General features: G+C 42.5%; 1 protein-coding gene across 3 annotated transcripts in view; it reads right to left on the bottom strand.

Annotated features, from left to right (window-relative positions):
• Positions 1-283: 283 nt before the first annotated feature.
• Positions 284-12,103, bottom strand: part of RFTN1 (raftlin, lipid raft linker 1) — a 2,439,049-nt gene continuing 2,427,229 nt past the window's right edge. For all 3 annotated transcript variants that reach the window (XM_044066769.1, XM_044066767.1, XM_044066768.1), the window contains exon 10: positions 284-838. In XM_044066769.1, the coding sequence (XP_043922704.1) occupies positions 344-838 (495 nt within the window). In that variant the 3' untranslated portion in view covers positions 284-343. The remainder of the gene's footprint in view (positions 839-12,103) is intronic.

Below are 12,103 nucleotides of genomic sequence, written 5' to 3'. Positions count from 1 at the left end.
AACTGAGTGCTTTACTGGCAAACCTGAATCTTACTGACCATACATTTTTTGTAAGTGTTAAAACTATTTAATACATTCCCTTGGTCAATAAGTATCACACAGGCTGTATTATTGTCAATGCTGTTGCTACACAGTATGTAACAAAGTACACAAATTATTTTTTTACACAAAAGCATATTTCATACATTTGGACATAATTAACTCAAAACCAGTTTTGCTATTTCCCTTTTCTTAGCACAATGTTGTTTTCTATGACCTGAGTATAACAGAAATGAAAAACAATTGGGGAGAACCACAGCTAGAAACTGCAGTAATGTTCATCTGTTCTGTCATTACCATTTCCTTAGTCATTTGTCTCGGAGACAAAAAGTTCCTGTGGAAGTCCAGTTGATGCTTCCTCATCTCTGCCACAATCCACAGATTCTAGGGTAGAGTCTTTCATGCTGTCAGTGGGGTCACTGTTAACGTTAGTCTCTGCTTCTAGGTGTCTTACTTCTGCACTGTTTTCAATATTACTATTCTGACATGAGCCTTCTCTTATTTCTTCTAGGCTTTTCAGATCATCCACTTCCTCAGTGCTTGAACAGACTGACATTTCTTGTGCCAGTGTTTCTATGCCCACGTGACTTTCATTACATTCACTCTCTGTCACTGCTTTCCCATACTCGCTGTTCACCTCCTCAACCCCTTGTGAATCTTCTTTTATATTGTGTAACACTGAACTTCCTTCTGACTGCTTCAGATTGCTCTTGCTGTCTTTGCCTTCATATTTAGGAAGGTTGCAAATATTGTTTTTTGTGACACATTTATCCTGTCTGTTCTTTTTTGAAGACTTCTTCTGCATGAAAAATAAAACAGACTTTCAGAAACACATTCACTTCAATAAGCATCATTCCATTTATTTGCATATTATGTAAAAGCTGTTTTAAGTGTTGTCTCCACTTTTAAAACATGCCATGCACTGAAACTCAGTACGATTTGCATTTAATTTGTGTAGCTTGCCAACAATTTTTGATTTGCAGTGAGCTATATTAATGCAAGGAGAGGAACATTGGAAGTTATTATTTTATGTAAGTGCCTTGGAAAAAAAAGCAAATTTAACGGAAGCAGGTGAAGAAGCAATATTTAAGTGCTGTACACGTACAGATAAAACATTGATAGTGATTCTCCAAACTGTCACTGGCAGATTTGGGTCTGAAAATTCAACTGCATCAAGTTATACATTAAGGAAAAAAGTGTCACTGTACAGACTTTGCCACTAGGGTGTGCTGTAGGCTATGCTAAAATGCTGTTGGGTAGGACTCCAATATGTTTATGCAGGCAGAAAGAACAAGAAAGGAATTCCACTTTCTGAAGTTTTTTTACAACTTGATCTTTATTGAAGTCATCAAATGTAAACAGAAAAGCAAAAAAACTTTTCCATGAACAGCTATACAATTCATATATAGAAGGAAAAATCAGTGAGAAAGATTCTTCCAATACAAATAAAAAATATCCCAGTAATCGCAAAAAATGTTCCTGTAGTTATGCTTTTTTTAAATGAAACGAAACATAATGTTCATACATAAGAGATATAGATACATTACTCTCAGGGCTAGAACTCCAGTGTACAAACATAACATGTTTTATCAAACATACTATTCTGATCCAACACTTTTCCACCTCATTTAATCTACTGTTTTGTATGACAAGACCTTATACTCAAAATTCTGGATGGTCACGGCTGGGTAAAGCAGCCCACATTATATCCCACATTTACTTGACTTTGGAGCAATACTATACCATAAGTAAACATCCACATCTGGGCTGTGACATCTCCAGCAGACACTGTCTGGTATGAATTCTCCTTTTTTTGCATTCTATCTGGCAATTCTGCCACTGGTATAGCATTTTATGCCAAGTAAAGGCAACTCGTGGATCAGATAACAAGGGATTTCACTGACCCAACACTTACTTCCATACCTCTGCAGACAATTCTTTCCCCAGCTGCTGCTCCCGGGCTATCTAATAATCTTCACTATGTTCAGACTTCAATTTAATTATAACTTGTATAACTCCATACTAGTACCCTTTATGTATGACATGGTATTCCGAAGGCTGATGACAGCTTTCCCCAATAGTCAAGTTTAGTTTCAGGGTAGTTTAGGATCAGGATATCCGGCAAAATTTACTTGTAAAAATACTGATTGCAGCTGCAGGTATTGCCAAAATGTAATATTTGTAGAAGTAAGGCAACCTATACAGTTGGGAAATGAAGGGAATTCCATATTACCATTACAAAATAGGTCTATCAAAAAAAGTTCCTCACCAATCCAGTTCAGCCAAAATATACCTTTGCCATCAACATGGTACATAGTTACTCCTGGCTTCGATTCTAGACCCCAAAATAAGTGCAGTCCTTTTTGCCTCAGATCAAATTTCCAGTTCAGGTTTCTAGACCTTCTGGATCCAGTACTTTTCCTCTCTCATCTGTCTTAGTACATAGCCATTGATTGTGTATAACACAGATCTCTGCAGTTAGCCAGACTGGGGCTGGTAGCATTCTCTCTTTCTCTTGAAGCACTTGACTCAAAGCAACAGCTGTTGCATATGCAGGAAAGTTCAGAAATTGAAGACTTCTACTAGTGAATGAATCAATCAGTTTCTTCTAAGCTCTCCTGAACATAGCTGAGTTCCATAAACAACTCATAACATGCTTATGGAGCTTCTGTGGGAATGGGATGTTACAGATCTTAGCCAAGTTCTTACATAAGAAAATAAATTTAGCTAAGCAAAACATTGTAATAGCATTGGCTTTGGCTAGGAAGAAAATTTGTAAAGTCTGCCAGTCTGATAATAGTCGGCTGCATTCAGAGAGTACAGGCTTTGCATTCCTTTCGGCCATCTCAGACACATGGGTAGAGATATTTATACCCATATATTTGCAGCTGGAAACAACCTTAATCACAGACTCTCATCATATCTGCCATCTGTGACTATGTAGCATTCAAGGGGAATAGAATACATTTTGCTTTATTCAGGATTAAGCCTGAAATCTCTCCTGACATATTCAAAATGCCAAGGATGGGCATCAGCTTGATTTGCAGATCCATTAACCAAATCAGTCCAATGTCGGCAGATCAAGCTGAAGATACCATGCTACCATTTGGAAACATGACTACATATTGAGGAACTATCTGTTGGAGATATGTAGCAAGTGTATTAATTGATAAAATGAAAAGCGCTGGTGACAGTGGGCACCCTTGTCAGGTACACTATTGCAAAGGAAAACCTGTGGATAGTAGGTCACTGGTGAGCAAGTGGAAGGTTAAAAAATAATTTGCACCTATACACAACCAAATCTTGTAATCCATATGCCCATAATGATTCCTAGAGAAAGTTTCACGCAAGTGAGTCAAATGCTTTCTGGAGGTCAATACAGAATGCACCCATAGGGATTAGGCTTCTGTCAGCCCACTAAATCATACTGACAAGGTCTAGGCCTCCTTGTCTATTTGTTATACAGCTCTGGTAAATGGGAGGGCTGAGGTACAAAATATAAGTTCCTAACTATCTAGCCAGGATCTTAAGCATATATCTTAGCTTCTAAAGGCAGTAATGACATAGGTCTGTACCCTGCAGTACTGGTAATATTCTGTCCCTTTTCAGATATCAAAACCACAGAAACTGCTCTGATTTCTTCTTCTTCTTTCGGCTTTTCCTGGTTAGGGGTCGCCACAGCGGATCATCTGTCCACTCATGATTGGCAGTGGAGTTTTATGGTGTCGAGTTGCCAGCCCCATGCCCAACCTACCACAGAAGGCACACACATGCACACACTCACACCTAGGGCCAATTTAGAGTGTCCAATCCACCTACTGCATGTCTTTGGGATGTGGGAGGAAACCGGAGCACCCGGAGGAAACCCACGCGACCACAGGGAGGACATGTAGACTCCGCACAGAAGGCACCCCAGCTGAGAATCGAACCAGAGAACCAATTCCAATTTTACTTGCTTTGCAAGTATAACTCCAATATAACTGGTGCAAACATATTTATCAACGTATTATCCAATACAGAATTCAGCTGGTAACCTATATGAGCCAACCACATTACTTTTAGGTAGCATTATGACATTTTATTGAAGGAAACTGGATAGAGTAATTGTACCCTCATCTCCTTGGAAAGTTAGAGCAGGTTCATTTTAGCAAAGAAAAGTGATTTATCTGTATATGATCAAGAGGTGTGATCTTGAAAGGTCTGAAGAAGGACAGCAGTCGTTACTTGATTAACTGTAAACAAATTATTAAGTAATTGACCATAATTATCCTTTAAGGTAAGAATCTGCATCTCCCTTCTCCTCTCAAAGTTTGTAAGCTAAATGCTTAGGATTTGAAATACCCTTTACCCAATGAAAAAATTTCCACTGTCCCATCTGCTAGCTAAATAATTAACATGAGTAACCCTATATTCTTGTTTTAAGGACTTTTATTTGTGCTTGTAGAAATAAGAAGTTATGTACTTACCATAACGTTCCATGTGAGTTGTTCTTCTCGCCTTCATTATTACTGATGGGTTCAGAGCCGATCATCGGCTCTGAGTCGGCCAATTTGCAAAGCTCGAGGTCTCAAACAGCTCAAGGCCAAAGCCCTATCCCACAATGCACCACTACATTCCCCAGATCTTGTTTGCTGCCAACTAGCGTAAAACCTACCCCAGATTTCAAGGAAATCATACAGTCCAGTGTGAAAGGAAACTCCTCAGGAAAACCAAAACCACAATGGTAGCGCTCGAACTTCCAGACATAGGAAGGGGCTAGGTGGGGGGGGGGGTTGTAATAATGAAGGCAAGAAGAACAACTCACATGAAATGTTATGGTAAGTACATAACTTCTAAATGTGAAGTTGTTTAATCTCGCCTTCATTCTTACTGATGGGTAGCGTCCCCAGCACCACAATCTTGGGTGGCTCACGGGAGTACCTGTTTCAGGACAGCAGACCCAAATGAAGCTCTGTCCCTAGAGGCCTTGTCCACTTTGTAATGAGATATAAAGGTATGTGGATTTGACCAGGCAGCAGCTGCACAAATTGAATCAACAGGTAACCTGGTCAGGAAGGCTGCAGAAGTAGAAACCGCTCTTGTAGAATTAGCCTGACCTTGTTATGTAATGCAATACCCTCTTCACTGTAGATAAAGGAAATACAGCCAGGGGTTGGGAGGGTGGCCTAATGGTTAAGGTGTTTGCTTTACAAACACAAGGTGCAGGGTTTGAGTCTCACAAGGGATAATTGGCTAAGCTTAAAATAGCTCCCAAGGGCAGTTAGCTTAGTACTAATCTATGAACCGATGAACCAGAGAGCCATTTTGACAAGGTAGTTTTGGAGACAGGTGCACTTTTTTTAGAATCCTAGAAGGAGACAAACAGCTGATCAGCCCTTCTGAAATTTTTTGTCCTGTCCAAATAGAAGTGAAGTTGTTGATGGACGTCAAGTTTGTGAAGCATATATTCCAACTGGTTTGAATGATTAGGAAAGAAAACAGGTAACTCAATTGTTTGATTTAGTGTGAATTCTGAACATACTTTTGGTAGGAACGATAGATTTGTCCTGAGGGAAACCCTATCTTTATGAAATATTAGGTAAGGTGGCTTAATGGAAAGGGCTTGCAATTCTGAAATTCTGCGTGGTGATGTAATAGCCACCAAGAATATGGTCTTCCAAGAAATATACTTCAGCTCACAAGAAGAGGCAAGTTCAAAGGGCGGAAGAATAATTTTTGACAAGATTAGATTTAAGTTCCAGGGAGTAGTAGGAGTTCTGATTGGTGGTTTTAAGTGCATCATACCTTTCAAAAAGGTTTTAGCCAGCTTATGAGACATGATATAATTTTCGGATGCACCTAAATGAATATTAGAAATTGCGGCCAGTTGGACTCGAATGGTTGCTGCTGCAGCTCCTTCATTGAACAGTTTTGTTAGAAATTCCAAAATATCTGAGATAAACGCCAGGAAAGGGTCAATGTTATTCTGCTGTGCCCAGATGGAAAACCTTTTCCACTTACTGAGGTAAAGTTTCCTAGTTGAAGATTTGTGGACGACAATAGGATATGCTGTGCTTCTTCTGATAAATTCTGGAACCTGGCTATTCTGGGAATTGGAGCAGCCAAGCTGTCAGTTTGATGGACTGAAGAGAGGGATGAAGAGCTCCTGATGAGTGGGTCAACAGATCCGGCACTGGGTCCAGGATCCAAGGCTCCTCTAGTAGATGAGGCTTCAGGAAGGGGAACTAAATTTGACGAGGCCAGTATGGGGCAATTAAGATAAGTGTCCTGTCCAGACAACTGGCTTTCTGCAATATTTTGAAGATCATTGGAAAGGGAGGAAAAGCATATAGGAGTCCTGGAGGCTAATCGTGGACGAGTGTGTTCCTCGGAGATTGTCCTTGTTGAGGGATCAGGGAAAAGTAGCTGCTGCACTTGGTGTTTGTGGGGGTGGCAAAAAGGTTGCAGCAAGGCTGGCCCCATCTGTGGAAAATCATTTCCGCTATTTCATTCCTGAGAGACCACTCATGAGTTAGCAGAATAGCTCTGCTGAGTCTGTCCACGTTGGATTTCCCCAGAATTTGCATTGCGATCAGAAAATGCTGGGTGGACTCTGCCCATTTCCATAATCTTAGAGCCTCTCGACACAGGGGGTAAGATTTGGTTCCTCCTTGTTTGTTTATGTACCAAACTACGGACATGTTGTCTGACTGGATTGCAATCGTGCCTAGGGGAAGACAGTCTTGAAAGGTCTGCAACGCTAAAAGAACTGCTCTCATCTCCAGGACGTTTATGTACAAATGAACCTCGTGAGCCTGCCAAGTACCTTCGGCTGTCCGTCCCTGATAATGCCCCCCCACCTCACCCCATCAGGGACGTGTCCATAGTTACTGTTGCAACTGGAGTGGGGAGAACAAATGGACGGCCCATAGTCACTGTCTCTGACGTTACCCCACCAACAAAGGTTGTCCTTACAAGAGTTGGTAATCAGAACTGGGTGATTCATCGGTAAGTCCTGAAACGTCCACTGTGTGAATAGCAGCCACTGAAGAATGCGCATCTGATATCTCACAAGGGGTATTGCAATAATCGCTGCTGCCATAGTGCCTAGCAGTTAGAGAATCTGTGATGCTGGTGCTTTTCGTTTTGACAGGAGATCCACAATTTGTTGTTGAAGGATAATCACTCTTTCCGGAGGGAGCTTCAGGGACATGTTGACTGTGTCTAAGTCTGCTTCTATAAAGACTGTACGTTGCGATGGCAATAAAGCAGACTTTTCTGAATTTATCATAATATCCAGCTGTAAGCATAGATCTATGGTAGTGTCCCTTACCCAAATAAGCTGATGCCTGGTGGGGGTGGTAAGCAGCCAGTCATCCAAGTAAGGAAACACCTGGATTTCCGAATGTCTCAAGTGAGCCATGACCACTGCCATGCATTTGGTGAACACTCTGGGGGCTGTAGTGAGACCAAAGGGCAGGGCCCAAAACTGGAAGTGACTGGCTCCCAGCCGGAAGCACAGATGATCCCTGGATGGCCTGGCCATTTTGATATGGTAGTACGCATCCTGGAGATCTATAGAGCACATCCAATTGTCCTTCCCTAAGAACGGGAGAATAGACTGAAGCGTGACCATCTGGAACTTCGTCTTTATCACATATTTGTTGAGTCTGCTGAGGTCCACAATAGGTTTCCAGTCTCCTGTCTTCTTTGGAACCAAAAAGAACCTTGAGTAAGTTCCAGATCCTTGCTGGTCTGCTGGGATTGGCTGGATGACTCTTTTTTGCAATAGTTTCTGGACCTCTATGGATGCTACATCCCGTAGACTGGCTGGAACATCTGGGATTCCTTTTGTTGGTTTGGGCTGTCAGAGAAAGGGAATGGAATATCCTCTGGATATAACATTTTGTACCCATTGGTCTTCTGAGATATTTAGCCAGGCGCCTAGGTATAAAGACAAATGTCCCCCGACTGCCTCCAGAGCAGGACAGTCAGGCCTCCTTTCAGAAGTGCTGATAGGGTTTCCCAAGGAACTGATTCCTGTCACCCTGGTTCTGTGGACCCCCTCTGCTGCATGGGTGTCGTCTTCCACCATTGCCTCCCCCTCTGCCCCTGGAGGAGGCTTCACCTTGTGAGTTTGGAAAGGCTCCTTGGGTCTTATGGAACCACATATTCCCACCCCATTGACCTTTGGCAGATAGAGTCTTACCATCCTGCTCACATCTGGTGAGGGTCTCTTTAACTTTTGGTCCAAATACGGAGGAACCATCGGAAGGGGCATTCACAAACGACAACTTAAAAGGTTCTGCAAAAGAACATAAGCGCATCCAGGAATTTCTTCGCAAAGCATTTCCTGTACCCGCAGCCCTACTCATTCCATCAGCTGCGTAAGACACGAGGCACATGGATGAGTTTCCAATGGAATTGAGGGTAGTGAGCTGAGACGTCACCTTGTCCGTCACCGAGACGGCTACTGCACCCTGGAGAGTATCTCCAAGCTCTCTGAAGTCTTGTGAAGTGGGTTAAGCAGTTCAATGACCGAAGGGCAAAGGTCGTAGAACTGAACATGTGCTTTCCATATCTGCCCATTATCCTAGACTCTCTATTAGGAGGACTGACAGACATACAAGTCTTCGACATTTCTTTTTTAGTGGCTGCCGCCACCACCATAGCATCAACAGGTATGGGTTTAGATGAGAAGGACTTATCTTGGGGTGCTGAAATGTACTTGTTAGGCCTTCTAGAAACAGTCTCTATAGAATCTGGTGACTCCCACACCCTTCCAGACAAAAGATCCATCAACTCATCGAAGGGCGGAGACACCTAAGAGGTGGAGGGTTGGGACACAAAAGCCTTCAGGAGCACCGATTCATCCTCAGTAGGATTTAGGGGCTGCCATTCTCCCTCTGCTTAAGGATCTCAAGGATATCCCTGAAGGAAATATCCTCAGAGGGTAACCCTTGGGACCCTTCTGATTCCTCCAAGTCGGTGTCTGACGTGATGGATTCCTGAGGGGAATCTAGATGTCTCCTCTTACATAATCTCTTCTGAGGAACCTCCTCAGTGGGAATCTCTGGGGAGATCTCAAAAGAGCAGAGTTCCCCCAAGGGGGCATCCTGAGGCTCTGGGTCCCTACGCTTACGGTGAACCTGTGAAAGTGGAGAAGAAGCAGGCACCTTTTGGGAGGAGGTGGTGATATCAGAGGTTGTGAAAGTCCGGGGGGACAAAGCCCTCCTCATGGCATCGAAGGGCCCATGGCTCTGATGCGAGGAAGCACTCAGGTCTGAAGACACCGAAGACTCCTCCCGCACCAGAACCGCCAGCTCCGAGCCCGAGGTAGGAGCCGAACTCATCTGTGCCGAAGCCCCAAGAGGAAGAGTCGGAACCGACATATCGGTTCGACTCCCCCCCGGAACTGACAGGAGATTGTCGGCTCCCAGATTCCACCTCCACAGCATAGGATATCAGGGTGGTTGGTACTGACAGGTCAGAAGTGAGTGTCGGTACCGATGGTTCCACCAATGACTGAATGGCCTCCTCCGGCTCCGAAGTCTTGATACGAATCGGAGGAGGAGCAACAACAACAGGAGAGGACTTTGTCGGTTCCGAAGCTGTTAGAGTTGAAACAGACAGAATTTTAGCAAGCGCCGGATCCTGTAAAAGTCTCCGCACCACTTTGTCCACATCCAAATTGGAAAGTCTGGAAGCCCGAGAGGAGACCACTGGCGGAGCCGGTGAACCCAGAATTGGGGACCTCAAAGTAGGAGATACCAGTTCCAAGACTGGGGACCAGCTCCTACCAGCAACCTGAATGGTCATTTTTGATGGCATTGGGGCTGAGACCGTAGCCTTTTTAGAAGTTCTCATCACCGAAGAGCCGAACTAGATGAAGAGGCTGGAGAAGAGGGGTTTTGGTTGACCTGGAGCAGAATCCAAGTCTGATTGGAAATGGAAAGCAGACAATTAAACCCTGCTCCACTAGATTACGCTTCCTTTCAGCTAACACTCTAGAGCTGAACCCATGACAAATGGAACAAACTTCCTGTAAATGTGCTTCACCCAAGCAGTACACACATGTAGAATGGCCATCTGTAATCGACATTTTCTGACTACATTTGGGGCATCTCTTGAAACCAGATTTAGCTTTTTCAGACATTGAAAGGCAGCACGTATAACAATAACTATGTGCAAAGAAAAACTGAGCCTAACTGGCTAAAAGTATACAAAGGTAGCTAGAACACTTCTAAAACTGTAACAGAAAAGCCTAACAGGCTAAGGAAACCAAAAACAGCCAAAAAACATCCAAGAGCCTAACCGGCTAACAAACAAAAAGTTGCAGAAAACTGCAAAAGCCTAACTCGGCTTGGGATAGAGCAATAAAGCCAAACGGCTAACTTAAATAAACAGGGTCAAGCCCAAAACTAGAGAGAAGGAGAACTATCCAACAAGGATATAAATCTGAAAAAACAGATAACCAGAACAAAGCACAATGCTATTAAGACCTAACTAACCAATAAAAGTGGAAACTATTATGAAATTTTGGAAGAAAATTGCAAACTTATCTCTCCAACGGCCAAGAGCTGTACCCGATCAGTTGCAGCAGCAAACTAGATCTGGGGAATGTAATGGTGCATTGTGGGATAGGGCTTTGGCCTCAAGCTGTTTGAGATCTCAAGCTTTGCAAATTGGCCGACTCGGAGCCAATGATCGGCTCCGAACTCATCAATGAGAATGAAGGCGAGAATGAACAACTTCACATCACATTTTTTTATCTCTCTGACCTTTATATAACTTCTCAAGCTTCCCAGTTGTAATTTCCAGTTCTACCAGCTTAGCTGAACATGCTTTCTGATCCCCTGCTGCCACAGCTTTAGAAATAGCTTTAATCTCATTCTTATTTTTCTTAGGTCTGATTGCCTTCTAAGAAGGCTTGAACAGATGCTTTCACAATACTACTAAAGTATGAATTGCCTCACAAACTGGGGCCATGCATATACAGCCATACAGTCTAGGTGTAAAGCCCACCAACAGTCTGTGAGATTGCAATCTGTTAAGCAATTCCAAGTGGCACCTAATACCTTGATCTTTCTTTCTTTCTTTATGCCCCTATGATCTATCCAGTGTAGCATCTAGGGCAATGCTGATATCCTCCCTTACCAAAACCAAAGAATTCCATTGTCTTAATTCCAACATAGCTTTAGAAAATGCAACTATAAACTGGGGTCATTTTAATTTGGCTCATACAAACTTCCCAAAATAATCAAGGGATTTTAATTTTTAAGTCTGACCGCTATCCACCTTTTTTATTTATCACGTTTAACAACCACATGACACCAATTCAGAAATATGTACACCAAAAGCAAAATCCCCCTCTTAGCAGAATGGCCACAGCATTTAACAAACCATACCAGTGTTTTTAAATCAAGTCACAGTATTTTACTTTCGATTATATTTCTTAAAAAATAGATTCAGCTTCAATTTATGAATGTCAAGAAAACAAGCCTTGTGCTAGTGAGGCGTAGCAATACCCTTCATATTCTATGTGAGTATTCTAAGTGCATCAAGCAGACAAATGTTATTTATCCCTGTGGGTAGGAGACTGACTCTGTAATGACTTAAAAGTAGTATTGGCTATTCACAAAGGATTATGTACACTAAAAGATTTATACATTGAGTACAGACAGCATAAAATCACAACACAAAAAGAATCAACAACTTTTTGTAGATTATTAAACAAAATTACTTGTGACCCACCAGGCAGGAGCAGAGGGTTATGGAACCCAGAAATCAAAATGAGCAGTCATCATAACCTCAAGGAGATGTCAAAATGCTGAGAGCAATGTGCTGGGTACACAGACCATATAAGGGCAATATGAAAATTGTAGCATTAGCCATTGTATACAAAGCACCAACAGCCAATAAAATATTTAACCAAGATGTTAACCAATACTCCCAGTACTCTGCAGGGAAGTTTTAAAATCTGCCAACTCATTACACTCCAAAAACATATGCTCCACGTTTCCTCTGTCATCCCCATCATACCTCTAACACTGCCATCTATCCGAGAAAAAAATCTTTACAGTCT

Source organism: Protopterus annectens, chromosome 3.part1 (genome assembly GCF_019279795.1).
Source record: "Protopterus annectens isolate FY-2018-M chromosome 3.part1, PAN1.0, whole genome shotgun sequence".
Classification (NCBI taxonomy): domain Eukaryota; kingdom Metazoa; phylum Chordata; order Ceratodontiformes; family Protopteridae; genus Protopterus; species Protopterus annectens.
This window is presented reverse-complemented; position numbering and strand designations above follow the sequence as displayed.